This window comes from Callorhinus ursinus, unplaced genomic scaffold (assembly GCF_003265705.2).
Source record: "Callorhinus ursinus isolate GAN/ISIS: 27379988/994484 unplaced genomic scaffold, GSC_fseal_2.0 scaffold44, whole genome shotgun sequence".
NCBI classification, from domain to species: domain Eukaryota; kingdom Metazoa; phylum Chordata; class Mammalia; order Carnivora; family Otariidae; genus Callorhinus; species Callorhinus ursinus.
In genome coordinates, this window is record NW_027397106.1 from 8,904,101 (window position 1) to 8,925,413 (window position 21,313).

The 21,313-nt window shown below is 42.2% G+C and overlaps 1 protein-coding gene across 2 annotated transcripts in view; it reads right to left on the reverse strand.

Annotated features, from left to right (window-relative positions):
* The window catches only part of ANO6 (anoctamin 6), a 185,659-nt gene that overhangs the window by 137,958 nt on the left and 26,388 nt on the right, over positions 1-21,313 (reverse strand). Inside the window, exon 2 of one of the 2 annotated variants that reach the window (XM_073882090.1) lies at positions 6,176-6,229. The exons of the other annotated variant lie outside the window; for it this stretch is intronic. Within the exon in view, the coding sequence (XP_073738191.1) occupies positions 6,176-6,229 (54 nt within the window). The remainder of the gene's footprint in view (positions 1-6,175; positions 6,230-21,313) is intronic. 2 annotated transcript variants of the gene reach the window in all.

Here is a 21,313-nt window from a genome sequence, read left to right on the forward strand (position 1 = left end):
AGAAAAGTGGACAGAGGGAGGGGGATGGGGTTTCCATAGTGAAGAAGCTGAATTTCTAACATATTAAACGCAAATAGTCCTACACCAAGGTACATCATTATGGAATTTCCAGAAAGAGTTTTCAGACAAAGGGTTTTAAGTCCAAATGGCAGGAACTTCTGAAAAGCAACACTGGAAGGCAGAGGCTTAAAAATTCTGAGAAGAGATCATTTCTACTCAAGAAGTATAGTTAGTCGAGCCATCAGGAAAAAGCCAGGGAGAGCAAAGGCGTTGTCAGACCTGCAAGTCTCAAAAAATTCTCTCTTCTTACACCTTTTCTCCCTAAGGAACTGGACACTGTGTGCCACCAAAATGAAGCAGTAAACCAAGAAAGAATAAGTCATTCCGTTCCAGAGATCAAGTGGCAAAAAGAATTCTCAGGAGGGTGGTGAAGGGGGAAGCCTTAGTTGTTTTGGGGCCAAGAAAGCAACCTAGGCAGAGACAAGATCAGAAGGGTCTGAGAGGGAATTTCCCCAAAAAGATGAACTTGGTACATTCTTGATGTGGTTGACTGGGAGGAGATTTACAACTGGGGTAGAGCCTGAGGTTGAATATTCATAAGTACATCAAAAATGAAGAGATTTTAAAAAGTCGGTACCTGCTATGTAGGCTTGAGAGGAAAAGTAAACAAACTATATTACAGCGCTCGTCTGTGGAAAGCATTAGTTATAAGAAGGTAAACACTGCATATTGATTTTACCAAAATTACAATACAATTACAACTGGGAGGATAGGGGCTGGGAAATTTGTGTGAGAGGGGAGAGGAGCAGGGCTGGATGAACCTGAGCTAAATACTCACTTTTTCATCAACAGATAATCCTTAAAACTAAAAAAAAACAGATGAGTAACAATATGATTACATTAATTAAAGATATAGAAGTAATTACTAAAATAATCCACTAAAGTTGAAAATACTTGCCTCTGGGGACCATAAAATGGAAGGGGAGATGCTGCTCTTCATAACACATCTTGTATTACTCAATTTTCTACTTATGTAAATATTATAAAATAATTACACAACACTCTGGAAAAGCAAAAAAATTATTTTTCCCCTTTAAAAAAAAACGGAAGTAAGGACTCATGTCAAACATCTCATGACATGACACGTATAAACATTAAGAACCCCTATTCTGGAACCTATTCTGTGCCAGGCACCGTGCTCGATGCAGAAGATATAACAGATAACACCACAGAAAAAGTCCCTTTTCAGGGAACTTACGTTCCATGATAAAACTAAACGCAAGATCTAATAAGACAGGATAGGAACATATCTATTAGAAGCAGCAACACACAGAGCTTGAATGACCCTGAGAAATTTCACAAGAGTGATGGGAAAGGACAGCAAATTGTAGCAGAGGAAAGAAGAAATGGGTAGTGAAGAACTGTAGTACATCTAGATAACATTTGAGAAATTCCACCTTAATTAAAGAACCAAGAAATGGGGTGAGAGAATGGAGAGGGGTATGAGGGTTTAGGAAGGTGTCTGGTTCTTTAATTTTTAATATAAGGGTACGTGAGCATTAATTCACTTATTCCTTCAGTCGTTCAAAAAACGCTTATTGAGCACCAGAATGCTGTTCTTATGCAGCTTAGGACCTACTGGGGGACAGAGGCAATAAACAAATACAGACTTAATTTCAGGTAGCGATAAATGCTTTGAAGTCAACTAAAGCAGGTGAAGGGAACCGAGAGTGACAGTGATATTTTGGATAGGTGAGTCAGGGAGGCCAGCCAGCTCCAAAGGGTGGCGTCTGAGGGAGAAGTGAATGAAATGCAAGACAAGAATCCTAGACAGAAAGGGGTTGGGAGGGGAGAGCAGATGGAGAGGGGGAGGAGAGCAGCGTTCCAGGCAGGAGGGTGACATGTCAAGGGGCAGTGAGGGGCCCGTGTGGCTGGAGCACCTTGAGAGACGGGCAGAGCAAGAGACGGGGACAGGGAGGTGCCAGGGGCCTTATGGTACAGGGCTAAGAGTCAGGACTTTATACTGTTTGTAGAAAAACCACTGCGGGTAATATAAAAGTATAAAAGGAAGAATTTCCATGGCTGTTGTGTGAACTCAGACCACAGGGTAACGAGAAGAGGCAGGAAGAGGGCTGAGGAAGTGATTCCAAAGTCCCAGCAAGATATGGTGGTGGTGGTGGTGGTGGTGGTGGCCTGACTCGGACTTAGGTGTGGGGTGGGAGATGAGGAGTGCTTGGATTTGGGATAGATGCTAATGGGTCCAATATGAGGTGCGAAAGAAAGGCAGGCATCCAGAAGACTTCGGGGTTGGGGGCCTGAGAAACTGGACTGAGTCACTGCTGAGATGAGGAACAATGGAAGAAATGGAGGTTTAGAAAACAAATGAGAAGTTGGTTTTGCACATGCCATGTCTGCAACGTCCAGTAGACAACCAAGTGAGGCAGTAAAGCGGGCAGCTGAAAAGCCAGGGAGAGATAGGGACTGGGGCTATGTATATGGAAGTCATCTCTATACAGATGGTATTCAAGGCTCTGGAAATGAGTATCACCTAAGTAGTGAGCTGAGATATGCAGTCAGAGAATAAAGCCATCAGCACGCCAGTGTCAGAGGCCAGACCTAGGAAGAGAAGGATCCGGCAGGGGAGACAGGAAAAACCAGTGAGTTGCAAGCCGAATCAAAATGGAGCAGCATCACAGAAACCAAGTAAAGAAAGAATTTCAGGAAGGAGGGAGTGGTCAGCTGTGCCCAGTCCTGCTAAGATAAGCAAGAGCTCCATGATAAAGGGCCAGGGCCTCCATGACTCGGGATGAATGAACAATGTTCTGAGATAACATTCCCTACCCATAAATGCCCTCAGACGACTGAGTAATCTGGAATAGTAAGCCTCAGTTCCTCTAGAACACCAATGCTCTGTTTCCATGAATGCCTCCTCACACAGCCGGCCCTCCCTCCTTCGGGATTCTCCCAGGAAGCGACCGAGGAGATCCCCATGCCTGGGAAATAAAGGCAGCTCTCATGGGTTGGCTTAAAAGAAATGGGGCAGCACACCAGTGCTCATGGCAGAGAATCAGATACGCTTGGGCAGGACAGAACTATTCCACAGGTTCCTCAAAGCCTGGGAGAGGAAAATTAATGAAATCATTCCACCCATCTTAGAGAGCCACTGCAGAGTATCTGCAGTTTCTGCTACTTCTGATTACTGTTCCTAACCCCCTTTTCTCTCCCTATTTGCTATGTTGTGGCACCAGACTTTTTTTTTAATCTGGTTTACAGAGGTTTAATTTATATACAGTAAAAATTTCCCCCAAGGGGCGCCTGGGTGGCTCAGTCGTTAGGTGTCTGCCTTCAGCTCAGGTCATGATCCCAGGGTCCTGGGATCGAGCCCCGCATCGGGCTCCCTGCTCATCGGACAGCCTGCTTCTCCCTCTCCCTCTGCCTGCCACTCTGCCTACTTGTGCTCTCTCTCTATCTGTCAAATAAATAAATAAAATCTTAAAAAAAAAAAAGAAAAAAAAATTTCCCCCAAGTCTGGTACATTTTGACTAATGTATACAGTCATGTAGCTTCCTCTCACCCCTTCACAGTCAATTTTCTTCTCTCGCTTTTGGTCCTTGGCAAGCAATGAGCCGATTTCTCTCTACAGTTTTGCCTTTTCAGAATGTCATGTACATGGAATCAAATCGCATGCTGCCTTTTATATCTGGCTTCTTTCACTGAGCATAATGCTTCTGAAATTCATCCATGTTGATGCCTATATCAGTAATCGGTTCCTTTTTGCTACTCAACACTGTTCCACTGTGTGGGTGTACCACAGTTTACCCATTTGCCAGTTGATGGACATTTGGGTTGTTTCTAGGTTTTAGTTATTATGAATAAAACTTCCATAAACTTTCGCTAGAAGGTCTTTTGTGGACACGGGTTTTCATTTCTCAAGGGTTTTCATCTCTCCTAGGAGTGGAATTGCTGGGTCGTGTAGCATCTAGTTTTCATCCACTAAGAATAGCTAAACATCTACTGAGCACTTACTTTGTATCACACAATATTCCAAGCTCTTTATATGCCTTATGTTAATTTTTAAAACAGCAAGTTTTAATCAAGTTATGAATGCCCCTGCCTTACTGATGAGGAAACTAAGGCACAAAGGGGTTAGGTGACGTTCCCGAGATCACACAGCTAGCAGGCAAAAGGGCGCCGCTTCTCAAACCCAGGAATCACATCACAAAGAGCACATCATCCACCAATTTGTTTTGCTGCCTCCCTCAAGTCAAATGTGTGATGGCTGAGAGACAGATTACCAAATTCTACCTGATACTGTGTTTGGACCAAAAATGGCCATCACTGACTATTCCTTTCCCCTCTTTCAATCATGACAATGAACATGCTGGAAGTCTCGGAGTATCACTGCAACAATGACATGCCATTTTAAAGTCAGAACTTTATAGGACTTTATGAAGAAATGCTTTTAACTGTGTCACAGAAGCTTATAAATATTAACTTACAAATGTTAAATAACAACCGTAAGGAAAGCTGAAGTCAGCCGGCTTCTTAGAAAATTATAAGGACTCTGGAATCAGACAGACCTGGATTTAAATTTTGACTCTGCTCCCTGGCGGACAGGTGCATACACATACTTCCTCAAACGTGAACACTGGTGTGAATAAGTCCGAATTTGCAGGGTGGTCGTAACGATTTTGATGGCACAAAGTGGTTGAAACACTGAACACCATCTTACATATTTAATAAACTCTCCTCTCCCACAATGTACTGCTGAGCCTCTGAAATTGGTATGACAGAGGCTGGTTACTTAGCAAAAATTTTGTCTATCTGTTCATTTTTCACCCAAATAGCAGCAAAGGAGAGACTGGACACAGGTGCTTCTTTAAAATTTCATGTTTCATCTTAAAAAGGAAATCAGGCAAACTCTGCACTTTATGTTCCACAGTATAATCAAAATTATTTTAATATTAAAATGTTTTACATTTACCTCCAGCTATTCGCTTTCTCCTGAAATTTCTCAGACTATTTAATAAAGGAAAATTCCCCCCGAATATACGGCGGCCTCACTTACACACCACCATACTGCCCCTTTCCTGATTATAAAGCAGGAAACTATGACATTTAAGACTTCAGCGTGAGTCCACACACTCTGGTCATTCTTCTCTTCTGGCTGCCACATCTCAACATCATCTTCACATTCACCCTACAGCTCTCAGCCCAGTTTACAGTCTTGGCTCCAAAAGCTTCGAATTCTCCCCACAAGAAAACAGCTACTTTCTGTGACCCCTGTGTGCCGCCTCCTGGCCACGGCAGCTCAAGAGATGCCGGCTGCAACCTGCTTTCTGAGACAAATCTCTGGTAAAGCCCTAAGAGTCAACACAAATACTGCAAACCTGGAAATATTTTTCAAATAAAAATAAGGTACTGACCAAGAATGAACCTTAAGTCAAATGGGATGACAGAAGACTGACAGTTGTGGGTTTTTTTCTTTTTAATCAATTGAATTGAGTTGAATCAATCAATATGAATTGAAGAGAATTTAACACATGAATCCAGAGAGGCCAAAGGATTTAATTCGGCTCTGGTAACAGAATGTGGCTTCTTGGGAGTTATGTATGCAGTATAACGAATTTAGTCCTTAGAACATACTTCCACGAAATCGCATTATTTTCTTGATACAACTTTCTGTCTTTAGGTAAAGGCCACATGCTCCCCTCCACTTCCACCATACACACCTGTAAGGATTCAAAAGTCCCTGGATGCTCTAAGTACCTTGAGCAACTTGGGAGGTTACTGAAATTTTGTTTTCATTTACATCAGAAGCCCCCTGTAATTTCTTACCCCCCACCCCCCAAAAACCTCTGTTCTGGAAGATAAGGGTGGAAAGTCTCAGTGTATGAGATCTTACCCACAATACAGGGGGCCCTAGAAACATAAATAACTTTTGCTTTCAGAAGCTATTTTTGGAAGCTAACATATAGAAATAAATTATTTTTAGCAATCCATGTGGACTAATGGAGGAATAAAAAAATCAGGGTACTTCAACTCAACAAGCGATCCGGAACCCTACAAGATGCCAGCAAGTTGCAGAAACGACAAGGAGGGTAAGGCTGCTGGAAATGACCGTCTGAGAGGAGAGCTAGGGGTGCTGTTCAAATAGAGAGGAAGGGCATCTTACCCAGCCTGAATGGGTCAGGAGTCAGAAAAGGCCTCTTGGAGGCAGCAACATCACCTGAAGAATGAGGAAGCATCAATAAATACAACAAATATAAGGGGGTGGCATCACGCAGCAGAGAGACCAGTCGGAGGGTCAGACCGGAGTCCCAGACCTGCTCCTGCAACAACTGGGATATGACCTTGAGCAAGCCACTTGCCCTTCTGAGTTTTCATTTTTTCTCATCTGTGATATGGGATGGTTAGATTATGTCAGTTTGCCCTAACCCTTGCTGTGCATCAGGATCCTCTGGGAGCTTTCTAAAAATACTGGCTCCCTCCCCCAGAAATGTGGTTTCAATTGATGGGACACCTGTGTTTCTTTCAGCAGCTTTCCAGGTGATGCTGGTGTGCAGTCAGGGCAGGGAACCACTGGATGAGAGATCTCTCAGGTCTGTGGTTCAAAACCCCTAGTGCTCAATAACACCCTCTGGGGAGCTTATAAAAATCCCAAGGCAGGCTGCATTAGCAACAATGAAACCAAAATCTCTGGGGGTAGGACCCAGGCATCCCTATCTTTCAAAGTTCCCAGGCTGATTCCAAGGCGCAGCCAAGGTTGAGAACCACTGTTCTAGGCGCTCTTAATACTTCCATTTCCTATGACAGCCACTGAAGGGTGGCAAAGAGAAAAGAAGAGAAGCTTTTAAGTTTCTCCCTCTCTTTTGTGTCCAATTGAAAGGAGAACTGCATGTCAAAGCCAGTGATGGATTTTAAATGGGGTGGTAGCACACAGTAGGGTTGATTTTAGACATGTGCATAATTCATGCCAATGCAGGACAGGTAGAAAGACGCCTATTCCAAAATGCTCTCTGTTCTAAATTTAAAATTCAATGGAATACATATGAAATGACTCCATGGTGTGTTCTCTGCAATACTTAGTTAGGATTTGATTTGCATGGCTGACTATAATATGAACATTACATTCCCTACCCCCAAGGTTACTTAAATCCACTTATTAAGGCAATGGTGAGCTAAACAAACAGTAATTAGAAACACTCCAGACTACCTTTTAAATCTGTTGCTAAATTATATTTTTCCTGCACCAAAGCCCATACACACAGCATGTCCACAAGCATCACAAAACCCAAACCTCAGAAATATTTACATTAATAAGAGCATAAGTTCCTCTGGGTCTTCACATTGGGTTCTGCAGGGAAGGAAGGGCTGCTTTGGAAAAGGGCTGTTCATTACTGTTCTTTCTCACATCTGGGTAAATAAAGCACTGCCCACATGTGGCTAGAAATCCCAGGAGAAAATGAATTCTCCGTGGGTCTGAAAATGAAGAACACCTCTGATAGACCGCCTCATTTCCTGAAATGAGCCAGAAATGAAAGTAATTCCTCAGCAAAGAACATCTGCACCGCGGCACAGCTTATAAAATAATGCCAGATGATACCTGTGGCTAGAAGGCTGGGCCTGAGGAAGGAGGGCGGGCCTGGAGAACAGGACTGAGGGCTTGGCACTGCACTTAATTTCAGAGCTGCTGCTGCCACTAGCTTAAAGGGTCTGCAAATCCACCCAGTGGCGGACTATCCTGGTCGCAGCTGTAAATCTTGATTAGCAATAAGACTGCTTATGTTCTGTTAGGAACCTGGCCCCTGTCCAAAGGGTGGAAGCAGCCAGAGAGGATTCATGGGCCGTCGTGGGCACAGAAAGAGCAATTCTTAGAAGAAAAACTGTTTTACTTCACTAAAAATAGTTTCTGCCTGTTCGTGATTCAGCTAGACCTTTCTTCCTGAGGAGAAAGGACGGCTGTGCAAGGGGACCTGAGGATGCCAAGGGAAGCCCCTCCTTCCACATTATGCGGGAAGGAGGCACTGGCACATGGTCAGGGGCTGGAGGGTAAGACAGACTGAAATACCTTTCACATCAACTAGTGAGGACCAATCAACAGGAAAGTGGAAAACAACGGCTGTCTTCACCAAAATCCAAGGCCAGTTGTTTTCATTAGGTGGCTCGTTACTGTTCCTTCCATAATGCATGTTTAGAAGGAATCCCACTCCACTGTTGGTACTGGAGGTGGAGAGGGTACATGGAAACAACCTAAATGCCCATGAATAGGTCACCAGTTCCATCCAGAACAGAGACAACAGAATACCATGTAGTCACTTAAAAGGCCAGTACAGACGGTGTGCAGATATGGAGACCTGTATGTTGTATGATATATTAAGACCCGAAAATAACGTACCTGGACTCCACAAACATTTGTGCAAACGTATTTAAAGAGGTGGCCTGATTAAAAAATAAATAAATAAAATAAAGAGGTGGCCTGAGTGTGGAAGGAAGGGGCTAGGAGAGTGTTAATTTTCCTTTTACAGCCTTGAATACAGTTTTGAATGATCTTTTCAGGTACTTACCCTCCCTCTTTAACAATAGGCATGAACTAGGGGGAAGGCTATTTTTGGTTTCCTCTTTATACTAGTCTCTCTCTATAAAACAAATGAAGGTTATTTTAAATAGATGTAATGTGCTCAATTGTGTCTCCTCAAAATTCACGCGTTGAAGCCTTAACTCCCAGTACACAGAACGTGACCCTATGAACCTTGATGCGGTGATGAGGTTAAAATGCAGCAGTGAGAGTGGGCCCTAATCCAATCTGACTGGTGTCCTTCTGAGAGGAAAAACGGGCAGAGACCCCCCCCACACACACACACACAGAGGTGTGCACAACAGAGGAAGGACCAGATTCTTGTCCCTGGAAGGACCAGAGAAGAAACCAAATGCGCCAACACCTCGACCTCAGACTTCCAGCCTCCAGAACCGTGAGAACATAAATTTCTGTTGTTTAGCCACCGGCCTATTGACCTATAAATAAACAGATGGATGCAGTTCTACTAACACAATAGGGGGAGAGGCACCCATAAAAGTATTTGATGGGTTAAAAACCCACCATGTCTGCTATGACGCACCATCTGGCAGGCAAAGAAATTGGAGCTCACTGTGCTTCTGACTACACCAGAGTCACCCCCTTCAGTGACTTGAGCCAGGAGTAGAACGGGTCTCCTACCTTCTTAGTCAAGACTCAGTCTGCTCATGCTACTTACCTTTTATGGTATTTTTAACAAGTCCCATAACTTGAAGGACTAGCAACTGAGATGTTTTATTAGTGTCTTTTAAAGGCCTGGCTGATGTTCAAAAGGCTTTCTTCCTGTGCTGATATCTAATGAACAGGAAGGTGTCACAGTAAAATTATTAATTCAATTAAAAAAAAAAAAACTTGGTGCCAGGATTTTAAAGAAATCCAGAAAAACAAACGACATGCCATATTTGTGTGCCAACCTAATTTTTTATACTTTAAAACATGTGGTCTCAGACCACATTGCAATATATTAAAAATATGGTAGTCCAACACTAAATTATTTAAAAGATTTATTTTAGAGAAAGAGAGAGAGCGGGGGGGGGGGGGCAGAGGGAGAATCTCTAGTAGAATCCCCGCTGAGCATGGAGCCTTGATCTCGTGACCCTGAGATCATGACCTGAGCCAAAACCAAGAGTCAGATACTCAACCGACTGAGCCACCAAGGCGCCCCAGCCAATGCTAAAATCTCTTTATGACATTTTATATATTTTTACAAATTAATCCTTCGTTTAAAAATAGAGTTTAGAAATCAAAGATATATTAAAGTCACAGACTTTGCCTATAAGAGTCTATAATCTAGAAGTGGGTTAAGGCCCAGGCACATGAAAATACAATCAAAACTTGAAGATAAATATTTGGTACAGTCAGTTCATGCTGCATTCAGAGTAAGGTGGAACCAACTTTTGCCTTGAATGGTTAGGAAAATTTTCACCAAGCGCGAAAGCTCTAAACCAATCTGGAATTAGATACATAAAAGTTAAGGAGAAGTGATTTATGTCCACATCTATCTTGCTACTAGCCTAAAGTTTTAAAGGCAAGAGTTGTAGCTAAGATCCTAATAGAGTGCGTGGCAAATAAGAGGCATTTGCCAGTGCTGAGGCAGGAGAAACAGGTGGGGAAGCACACAGTACGTTCACCCTCATGTAGGCTTAATAGTGCAGGTTCTTGTAAGGAAGTTGTGGGGTAGAAGGTTAAAGAAGTCGGGATCAACCCGACTTCTTTAGTTTGGGCTTTCGCCCTATGCATAATGGACTCTTAGAAGGTGTTTCTGAAGGAGAATGTTATAAAGAACATAGATGGGACCGGCAGTGATGTACAGAATGCAAAGAGGTGGCAGGGAAATGACAGGAATCGATCAAGCGGTGTGAGGGGTTAATCAGGTGATCTGCTGGGGAGTCTCAGCTTCCCAATGTGTAAAATGGGCATCATACTGCCTATCTTCATAGGACTGATATGAATGCTAAAAAGAAAACAGAATTGCCATTATCATAATTATTTTTCCACTCTGAAAGATACAGAAGAAAATGAGAGAACAACGGTGGGATACAGAGCCACAGTATGTCACCTTAGGCTCTCCTCAAGTGCCTTAAACACAGAGTGATAATGGCCATCCTCTTTTTTGGAAGCTAAATATGCTGTATTTATTCCCTAGTCCTCCAGAACTTGATACGTCAATCCAGCAGACCCAGGAAGAACAGATGTCTGAAAGTTTTTAAAATCAAGACACTCCAAAATCAATTTTTAAGTTGTTTTTTGTATAAAAGTAACTAACAGACTAATGCCAAACAGCTTTAAAACACTAAATTAATGGACTCAGCTATAAATCCAGGAAAACCATTTTCATAATGAAAATGCCAATGCCTTTTTAATTAAGGATGGGATTGCCAACATAAAAGTCTTAAGATAAATGAGGAATCGTTCCTTTCTCTCATAAATGAAAAACTGTGAAAACTGTGAATTATCCTGAGATACTGATTACCAGAAATTGTTTAGAATCTAAGCTACAGGATTTTCCAACTGCATAATAATCACTTCATACTGGGGCTGACAGCCTCAGACCAAATTTGAAGCCCTGGCTTTTTAAGTTCCTTTTTCTAATTATTATCAGGGGGCTGATGGCCCTATATTTAGAGTCATTATGTAACTATGAAGCTCTACTGAAGATAATGGCACTTTGTTGAACACAAAGCAATGCTAACTTTCTTGTAAATTTGACCTGAGAAGATTTGCTATACAGAAAAAAAGTATATGCGCATTCATATAAATATAGAGATGTGTGTTCGTGGTAAAGCTTTACCAACTAATCATTAGCCGTCAGTCATCATAAAATAAATACATCAGAGATCTGTGCTAATATTCCTATTCTCAACATTAATGATGTGTTTAAAAACTGTTTACTCGCTGGCCCCAGACCAGGTTTCCACATTTCCTACATCACTGGAGGCTGTATGACTTCTTAACATTAATAAAAAACCCAAACCCAATAAAATTACCCCAAAAGACTCACCCAAAGGGAGTGAAATAAAACATAACTGGTTACTGTTGCCAGAGTCAACAGAGACTTTCCAATAAACAATGAGGCCGGGATGAAGACAGCAGTCAGCAGTCAAACAGGTTCGTAGGCTACAACTGACACAGAATAAGGAAGGCACACACACCAGCATAACATGACGGCTGTGGAGAGACATTAGCCAGCACATACATGTATTCAATCTGAAAATGAATAGCATCTTAGAAGGACGCACCAGAAAACAAAATCAAGGGTTTACAAGAAAGAAGAAAAGAATTCCCACAAGGACAAGAACAAAGGCTAAGACAACATGGGGCAGGTTAGAGTAACCACAAGATAAGTTGAGAGAAATGAGTTTTAATCCCTCTTCTTTATCTCCCCAACTGGTTTCCTTCAGAATGTTCCTTAACTTTCTAAACCTCAGCATCTTTAGCTATAGTCTGAACAGGGAAGATTACATGATATCCCAAAGTCTCTTCCAGCTCTGATAATAGACCAGAAGTTTCTGTTTAGTTGACACACAGGTACTTTGTCTTTTATAGGCTTCTCTGACTTCATAATGAGCTTCAAGTTTGCAAGCCTGGAATTTCAGAGAAGGGAGACAAATTCTGTCAGCATGCACACAGAGCACAGCCCTAAAGCCGGAATCCAACCAAGGCCTCTCTGACAGGAGTCCAGCCAGCTGGCCAGTTCAAATGTTACCTGGGACATCAGGTCAACCTCAGTCACAGTCCCTTTGCCCCTGCCCTCCCGAGCTCTTCCCAGCTGGGTACACTCCTTTCTCAGCCTCAACTCTTCACACAATCCTACAAGTTACATAGACACTTATTTAAAAAGGTTAGGAGAGCTCACAAGATGTAACAGGCACTGGAAATGTTTCCAGCACTCTAAAAGAACACCTCTCACTGCCCTATTGCAACCAGTACTTTAATAATTCCACTTTTCAAAATCTTCATAAAATAATCTGAATGCAAACAAATATTTATATCCATAAATACCTCACATTATTTACAATAGCAAAAAAAATCTGCCACATGCTCAATCTACAATAATCAAGGAAAGATTATGTAAATTATACAGCATGTTAGGCTCTCTTCCTATTTGCACTCCTAGCCCCTGCGCTTACCCTCTGCAGGACCCCAACAGCCCACTTACATCCACTTCCTTCACCAGACTTAAGGTCCAAGAGACAAAAACCACATTTTGTTCACTACCTTAGCCATAAGGTCTACCTCATAGTGAGCACAAAATAAGTATCTGTTGAATGTTTGCTAGTAAATGCTCTCAAGTAAATTCTATAGGGTTGGATACGATACAACTATCAAGTATGGTTTGTGAAGCATGTTTAAGTAGAGAGAACTTAAACACGCTTTTAAGGATGAAAAAAGTTCTGGAGATGCACGGCAGTGACAGTTATACAACAGTGTGACCGTACATAATGCCCCTGAACTGTACATCTGAAAATGGATAAAATGGCCAATTTTACGTTATATGTATTTTACCACAACAAAGAAATAAAATAAATATTAGGGAATACTTATGAGGCAAGATAAGCGAAAAGGCAGCATACCACATGTCTAACCTCTATGAAATTACATCTGCGTCTCCGAAAGGCTAGAAAGCAGCATGCTAAGGTATTCATGTTTGGTTTATCTTAGGGTGGTCGCGCTAGGGGTGATTTATTTACAATTTTCTCTCTTTTTCCAAAATACCTACAATTGCCCACGTATAATGCACACCATGAGAAAAAGACGTGGCCCAGCAAGTGTCAGGGATAGGAAGGGTTGGTGACCAGCAGATTTCATTTAGATGGGGATCATCCACCTGGCCACAATCCCTGATGTACTTATATGCCACATACCATCTGACATGGGCAAAGTGCCTTCACTGTGAAGACAATCCAAAGGCATGCCATTGGAGTTCAATTTTTATATTTATTATATGGAAATGTATTGTTCGACTTGTTCCTATTGCTATGCCAGAAAGCATGTGTTACAGATTTGCTGCTCCGTAAGTACACTTTGCCCAGGCTGAGAAGAAGCGGGATAGACGGCGTTCTGGACGTATAAATGCCAAACTGGAACGAACGCACAGTTGTTCTGAGGGGAAGGTTTTCAGGACCTGGGACAGGCCAGTCTGGCACTCCTCACGGAGCATGAGGCATCCAGGCAGCCTCAGTAAACACTAGATTCGTTGCATTTCACAGATGAATTAGAAGCAAGGCCTTTGGAGTCACGGACTCAGGACTGAAATAACATAAAACATAGTCCTCGGATTGCCACCTACAGCTGTCATCTTGAGTGCTCCTGGTCTACTTTCCCTACAAATAAATGGAGATGATAATAGCTACCTCTCAGGTATTAAACAGTATGACGCTTGTAAATCAGAGATGCAGGAAAACCCAGGGCCTGCTGTCAGAAGATGCTCAGTCAGTACCCCTAGTTCCTTTTCCCTTCCTTCTTTACAGTGAGTGTCTAATCTGGGAAAGCAACAGTGTAAACGACTTAATGTGTAAAATGACCCACTATCTATAACTAATAAAGTTAACATGACAGGGATATAAGAAGATATTTTCCATAATCTTCTAATGCACCCCATCAATTCAGAAGCCCTCATGATACAGTTCAAACCAGTTTTCCTGCTCTTTGTTCCTCAGTAGTTGGAAAATATTAATCACTATTCTCTGTGTACTTCCTATACCTGAGACCATGAAGCCACCCCTCAGTTTCTTCTTTAACATTCTAATTTTTAAATCTTCCATTCCTTTAAATGTATCTGTGACTCCCCTGAGCCCCCTGCAAGCTTCCCCCACATTCTGTTAGCTGAGGAGCCTCTGAATCCCTCTGAACACAGGGCATCCCTGTGAGCATCACGCAAGGCAGGAGCCTGCTTCATGAATCCCAGTGTGAGCTTTGAGAAATACAACTGCATGATCATTATGCTTCTGAAGGTTACTTGACTTTGGGCAACAGACAAAGGTGTGTGGGTACTCCTGACACAGATCCAAGTGTGGCCAACAGTGCCCTCTACGCCTGTTCCAGTTACCTTTGTCCTTTGCTTTGCCTGTGGTTACCAAAACTGTTCGGCAAGCTGATAGCATCTGATACTGCATCAGATTCGACACTGCACCAAACCCCTCCCTTCAAAAGTGCAGCCCCTGTCTTTGCAGAAGATCTGCTCCTTTCCTTGATTAGCTCTTTTACTTGAGTGCCTCCTTAGGCAAAGGATAATGGAAATCTTCAGCTGTTTGGGGGGTTTTCTGTGTGTGCAGGCTAAACCGTGAACTCCACTACCTTCAGGCTCGAAAGCTCAAGTTCATTCTTCCAAGAAACATGTACTGAGCCCAGCATTTAGCCCATTCAAAAATAAGCTAGTCATGCCTCATGAAAGAAAAGAATATCAACAATTATACCACAGTGCAGTATGTTCTAGAACAAAGGTACAGAGAGGGTATTATTACAGCTGCACACAGGGCAGAGGAGGACGACGCTGGCTCTGCCTAGGCAGGATTCTAAGTGTTGGATAATTCACACATCTCTTTACCGGCCGGCACTGAGGAATGAATGAGCTGACCTACGGTGTCTCTGGGGGGTTAATGCCATTGCAGTCTTTTAATGCAGTCTATTTAATACCATTGCCACCAAACTGCTTTGGTTACTGTATTTGCTTTCTTGTTCTGCTCACATATTCACCTCCTTAATTTATTTTCAGAATAAAACATATGGTGCTTCCATTCTCTCCCCAGTGTTTCAACCCCATAATGTTTCCTGCCCTGGAGAGTTGCTTTGACTCTCAGGGAAAGAACACTGTAATGGCTTAGCAGGAGCAAACAAAGAGACAGGAAGGAGCCTGCTTGGTGAAAGGAACTAGAAAAGAGTGCGTGGAACCCTTACCAGAAGCGCCGCTGTGACCAGGCCCTCCGTGGCTCCAGCAGGTAAGCGCCCTGGAGATGCCAGGGGCATGGCCATCCGCTGCCACTGGGGACAGCTTATCTGCAAATCATTTTCCAGCCTCCGCCCCTCACCTCACCTACTTCTAGTGGTATGGTATTTGTCAGGAGTGTTTTTAAACCTTTCAGAGGCCATGCAACTCTGGGAAATCTGGTGAAATTCCAGGATCCTCTCCCTAGAAAAATTCCCAGAAGCACATAAACATAAAATATTGTAAACAACTTCTGGGGACTCCTGAATCACATGGATACTAGGAGGGGGCATACTGTTCAGTTTGAGTATTTCTGAGCTTCTACCCTGTGCCAACCACCATGAAGACCCCCCTCAAACTCAAGTTGTCACCATTCTCCCACACACCCTGCCTAGAACAGTTGTCCCCATGTTATCTGCCCAGGAAACACCTACTCAGCTGCTTAAGCATCACCTCTTGAAAGAAAACATGCATGAACCTTTTGCCCTAATTCACCGTCCCCCCTCTCAAGAGGGACTAACTGCACCCTTCTTTCTGCCCTACTGAATCCTGCAGGTACTTGTATCAGAGATCCTACAATAGTTACCACCTTCATGTGTTTTCATGCCTTTCCCCTTCTGCTAATTAGAAGCAACCTGAAGGCACGGGCTATAACTTAGTCATCTTTTATTTCTAGCTTCTAGTAAAGTCCTCATTCAGGAAGAAAACATTCTACCGAGGAAAAGAGACACAAGAGCAAATACTTTAAACACGGTGTTCCTAATGCTCAATCTGATGTGTGAGTTTAAGCTAAATCTTAAAAGAGAAGCTACGGTGAATAAGACAAAGTTAGGACTGGACGTTATAGGCAGAGGCGAGGGCAAGGCAGGCAGGAAACCGTGCGTACAGGGAATAAGGTAATTCAGGATTCATGGTGACTACAAAGGTAGGCAGGAAGAAGTTGTAATCGATGAGAGAGAAGTAAAGCGGAACGAGGTTACGGAGGGCACTGAACAAAGTGTAAGGGAGTTTGGATTTATTGTGTAAAGGTGGGGGAGGGGAAGTCACTGAAAGATTTCTTTTCTATTTAAAAAGTAACAAGGGCGCCTGGGTGGCTCAGTCATTAAGCGTCTGCCTTCAGCTCGGGTCGTGATCCCAGGGTCCTGGGATCGAGCCCCGCATCAGGCTCCCTGCTTGGCAGGGAGCCTGCTTCTCCCTCTCCCACTCCCCCTGCTTGTGTTCCCTCTCTCGCTATGTCGCTCTCTGTCAAACAAACAAATAAAAATCTTTAAAAAAAAAAAAAGTAACAAATGATAGTTATAGAAAATGGAGAAAAGGCACAAACAAGAAAAATCTGTAACCCCACCATACTGAGACAACCACTATACTATTCTTTCATCTTCATATATTATGTAAACACGTATATATCTGTATGTGGCTATGGTTTTCATGTTCTCTTGATTCTGCTAATATTTATTAAGCATTTACTAGGTACCAGACATTGTGCTAAATACACTCCATGCTTTCTGTCACCACATCATTTAAAACTCACAAAAATTCTTAGAGGTAGTTCCTGTTGCCATGCCATTTTAAAGAGGAAGACCTAGTGAAGGTCAGGGGGAAACGGCACAAGGCCACACAGCTAATCTGTACCAGAGCTGAGATTCAATGCCAAGTTTTCTTACCGCAAACATGATCATCTTACAATGTAATTTTTCTTATGTATCCTCACGCATTTACTTTGTAAGACAAGTGACTCACTTTATCCAATTGTCTCAGAAAACTCCCTTTGGGTTCTTGATTAGCACTGTGGAAAACTGAAAAAGCAAGCCTACGAAGCATCAACACTTTTCTACTGTCGCCTCGTACAGAGAGCACAGAAAGCCCCCGGCCTTTATTTCAATCTTTTCGTAGTCTTGGTAAAGTTCGCAGTTTTCTTCAGATTAATCTGGCAATGGTGTGAAGAAGGATGGATTTGAGGGGACAAGATGGGAAAGCTGGAATACCAACACAGAGATAGAGCTGAGAAGTCCAGGTGAGAGACAGGAACGCCAAGGCCCGGGGTAGTGTTATTTTTGACTGAAGGGGCGGAGTAGACTCAGAAACACAGACGACATCCATCCAGGACTGGATGTGCGGAAAAAGCAGCAACAGGGCAGTGTGAGGAGAGAGAGGACGGAGGGGAAATTGGAGGGTGGATGCCACTGACTGAGAGAACACAGGAAAAGATGTGTTTTCCAGTGTGTGGGTGTTGGACACAGAAGCATCAGGAGTTCAACTGTGAACATGAAATCACTGAGCACATCCTCAGTGCCTACTTCATGCCAGTGCCTTGCTGAGTGCTGCGGAGTCAGCAGTCAAGCCACGGAGCAGGTCATAGGACAGGTGGAGTGGGGGTAACAGAGTGGAGAAGGAAGGAAGCACAGAGGCAGGGGGCATCCAGGTGGAAATGTCCTGCCCGGGGGGAGAGGGGGGCGGGACTAGAGCCCGAGAACAGGCCAGCACTTGTAAACTGCAAGTGTGAATGAGCAAGCCTTGAGAAAACACGGGCAAGAATGGAAGTGGACTGAGGTGGGTACTTGAAGTAACACCAGTGTTTTAAGCGGAGCAGAGGAAGCAGGAGACCAACAAGGGACAGTCAGATGTAGGAGGCAGGCCAGGAGAGCCCAGACCACAGAAGCCAAAAGGCAAGGGGAAGGAATAACAACCCACCTTGAGACCATACTGCTCTTGGACTTCTCAGGAGGAATGACTTTTTTTTAATTCAAAGGTCACTCAGTCGATTTTAAACAAAATCAAATAAAAAAAGTCCACGATGAGGGTAAGAATTTACATCTCCTGGCTGGTGCCTCTCAAGAGTTTTATCCACCAGCCATATGGAGTTGATGATTAATATTCAGTAGGAAGTGAATTTATAATCATGTGCCTGCCATTCAAATGTGAAAAGAAATGTTTTCTGCTCAGTATACCCAATAATACATTAATATAACTCCAGTTTAAAATACATTTATGAATAATTTTATACATTTTAAAAATTTCCTGGCAAGAATGATAATAGAACAATCTATTTTCACTGCTACATGAAACAATAAAGAGGAATGAAAGGTTCAGTTAATCAAGAAATTTAATCTGCTTTCTAATAAATATCAAACAGTCATTACTTGGGCTATACAAAGGGCGGCTGAGGTCAAAAGATGAGTATAATAGCAAGAGTTTGTGCCCATATTTATTCTCTGTCAGTTGCTTATATTTGCATAAGAAGTTTCCTCTATTCATGAATTTTTTTAACCACATTAAAATGCTAGAAATCAAATTTGCTTTTCCTGATTTATATATGGGCAGTAATAACAAGATTTTGTAATGATTAACAGTAGTAACAAATACATGGAAAACACCAGCCCTTCCAAACTACCGTGCAACGACAAACAGATAGGAAAATAAATTACCTTCACTCCCTTAGGTAAATGTGGTTCAGGAAGCCAGGAAAGCACCAGAATCTGAAATGAGTACTGTGGCAGAGTCTGATGAAGCCAGGAAAGGCAAAATACAGTGAGTTTTTCCTTTTCTGTCATCTCTGTCAACACTATGATGCGTGTGCACATGTGTACACACACACACAGACACTCAAATTGATGGCATCCTAATCGGAAGAGGAGATGCAATAACTTCAAGATTATAGTGGAGACACTGGGGCCAGAAGGAGATGCAAGATCTATCCATCTAAGAGGAAGTAATGGAGTCATAATTTCACTTCTTAACAATCACCCAGAACTGGGAGTCTCCACTAGTAGAGACTTTAATAAAATGGAAATGACTTGGGGGTGATTCTTTCTAAATTGAGGAGAATCCTATGGTTTCATGATGGTTTCTTTGGGAGTAATGTCCAACAAGTAATGTTCATTACAACCTTCTCCAGCAACATTCCTGCTTTTATTGGAGGAGAGAATTCCAAGTAAGAGAGAGGCTAATAGTGGTAAGTAAGGTCTACGTTTTCAAAGATGGCAAAGATGAAGGACTTCCAATACATCAAACACTGAAATGCCAGAATAATAAAATCAGGAGGGAAAGGAGAGAGGAAAGGAATAAATGAATAAATGATAGAAAACAGATTCTATAAAATTAAGAACACTGCAGTAAACAGAAATAAAGTTTTATTGAGTTTGGTAATCTAGACATGCAAAAACTATGGTAACTTAAGTTTTTAGTGTTTACAATGTAAGGGATATTACAAGGCATGTTTAAAAAACTAGCTTATTCTCAAAAAAAAAAAACTAGCTTATTCTCAATTCTAGAATATGTAAGGGAGTTAAAATTTTGATGTCTTAAATCTTAATCAGGATCACTTTAAAATGTGATTATTTTATGGCATGGCATTCAGATAAAAATATATAATTAAATAACAGAACCGGGAAACTTTGTTTTATGCATTTGAAAATTCTGAGTTTATTTGTTTGTAGAAAAACTTGGTCATAATGCATATTTCTACTTCAACTGGTAACTAGGTTCCAAGCTTTTGTTTTTATGATTTTGGAAAATTTCCACAATTCATTTAATCATAAGCGTATCTGGTGAAAAAAGTTAAATATCACCATTTTACGTTCACTCCAAAGTGTGAGAAACACCTAACTAGCCAAATTAAAAACAAAACAAATTATCCAGACTAAACTGTACTTATTTTCCAAAAACAAACTTGAAATACGATGATAAAGAGCTGGTTCTGTAATACAAGTAGTTGTTAGTATCTATGATGCCTTCAACAAACTTGCCTAGTCCCATGTAGCCCTGTCTTCTAGGGGTCAGGGACATGGATTCTCAAGACAGATGGCCTCGGTTCAATTCCCAGCTCAGCCACTGGCTAATCATATGACCTTGGAAGTTACTTGGTCTTTCTGTGCCTCAGTTTCTTCACCTGTAAAAATGGGACCATAATAGTACCTACCAATCCAGATTGTTGTGAGGAGCATATGAATCAATGTGAAGCACTCAGGAGAGCCCTCGGCACACACTACATGTTCAATAAGGATTGGCTTGTTATTATCTGCTTATTATAATTATCATCATCGTCATCATCATTATAGCTCTCATCTATTTCATGGGCTTTCCACTAAACAAAAATCATTTCAGGTCTGAGTGCTCAAGTCTAATAATCAGTTACTCGTATAATATCTTCTTTCAGCATACCATAATTAAAATTTAAGAACTGTGCATACTTTTGGTGGACTATAAAAGACAATTACCAGCCCAAGGCTAGTGAGGGGTAGACATAGGACTGGACCAGGAAATGCTCACGCAGGAGTCTTCTGACACATATTGATGTCCCTCCTCATGGCGGCCCTTAAACTTAGCAGGTTTTCAGTAAACTATAGCAACAGGTACAAAAATAAGCCAATAAATAAATAAATAACCCACCAAGGTAAATATTTCCCCATAGATCACAGTCAAAACAAAGAAGCTATATTCAAAACGTGCAATTATGCAGTGCTGTGGCCTAGATTCTTTGGCCACACATGACAGCGGTGTGAAAACATGGCAGGAAAAATAATCCTCACTGGGCCAAAGCCATGATCTAGCAGGTTCTGCTTCCCCAGGCAATAATCACCTGCAACATCTCCATCCTCCTCTCCCCCTTACTGACCCACCTTCAGGAGGTGCAGACAGCAGTGTTACCAATTTGGGTTTCCAGAATCCTGGAGTAACCTTTCCCTGGCTCTCCAAACTATAACTCCCAAGTCTTTCCCTACTGCCTTCTCCTTCCTGTACCATGCAGGATCCATCAACCTCCTCATTCATAAGATTGATGAAATTTCTGGAATTATTACATGGAGAGTTCTGAA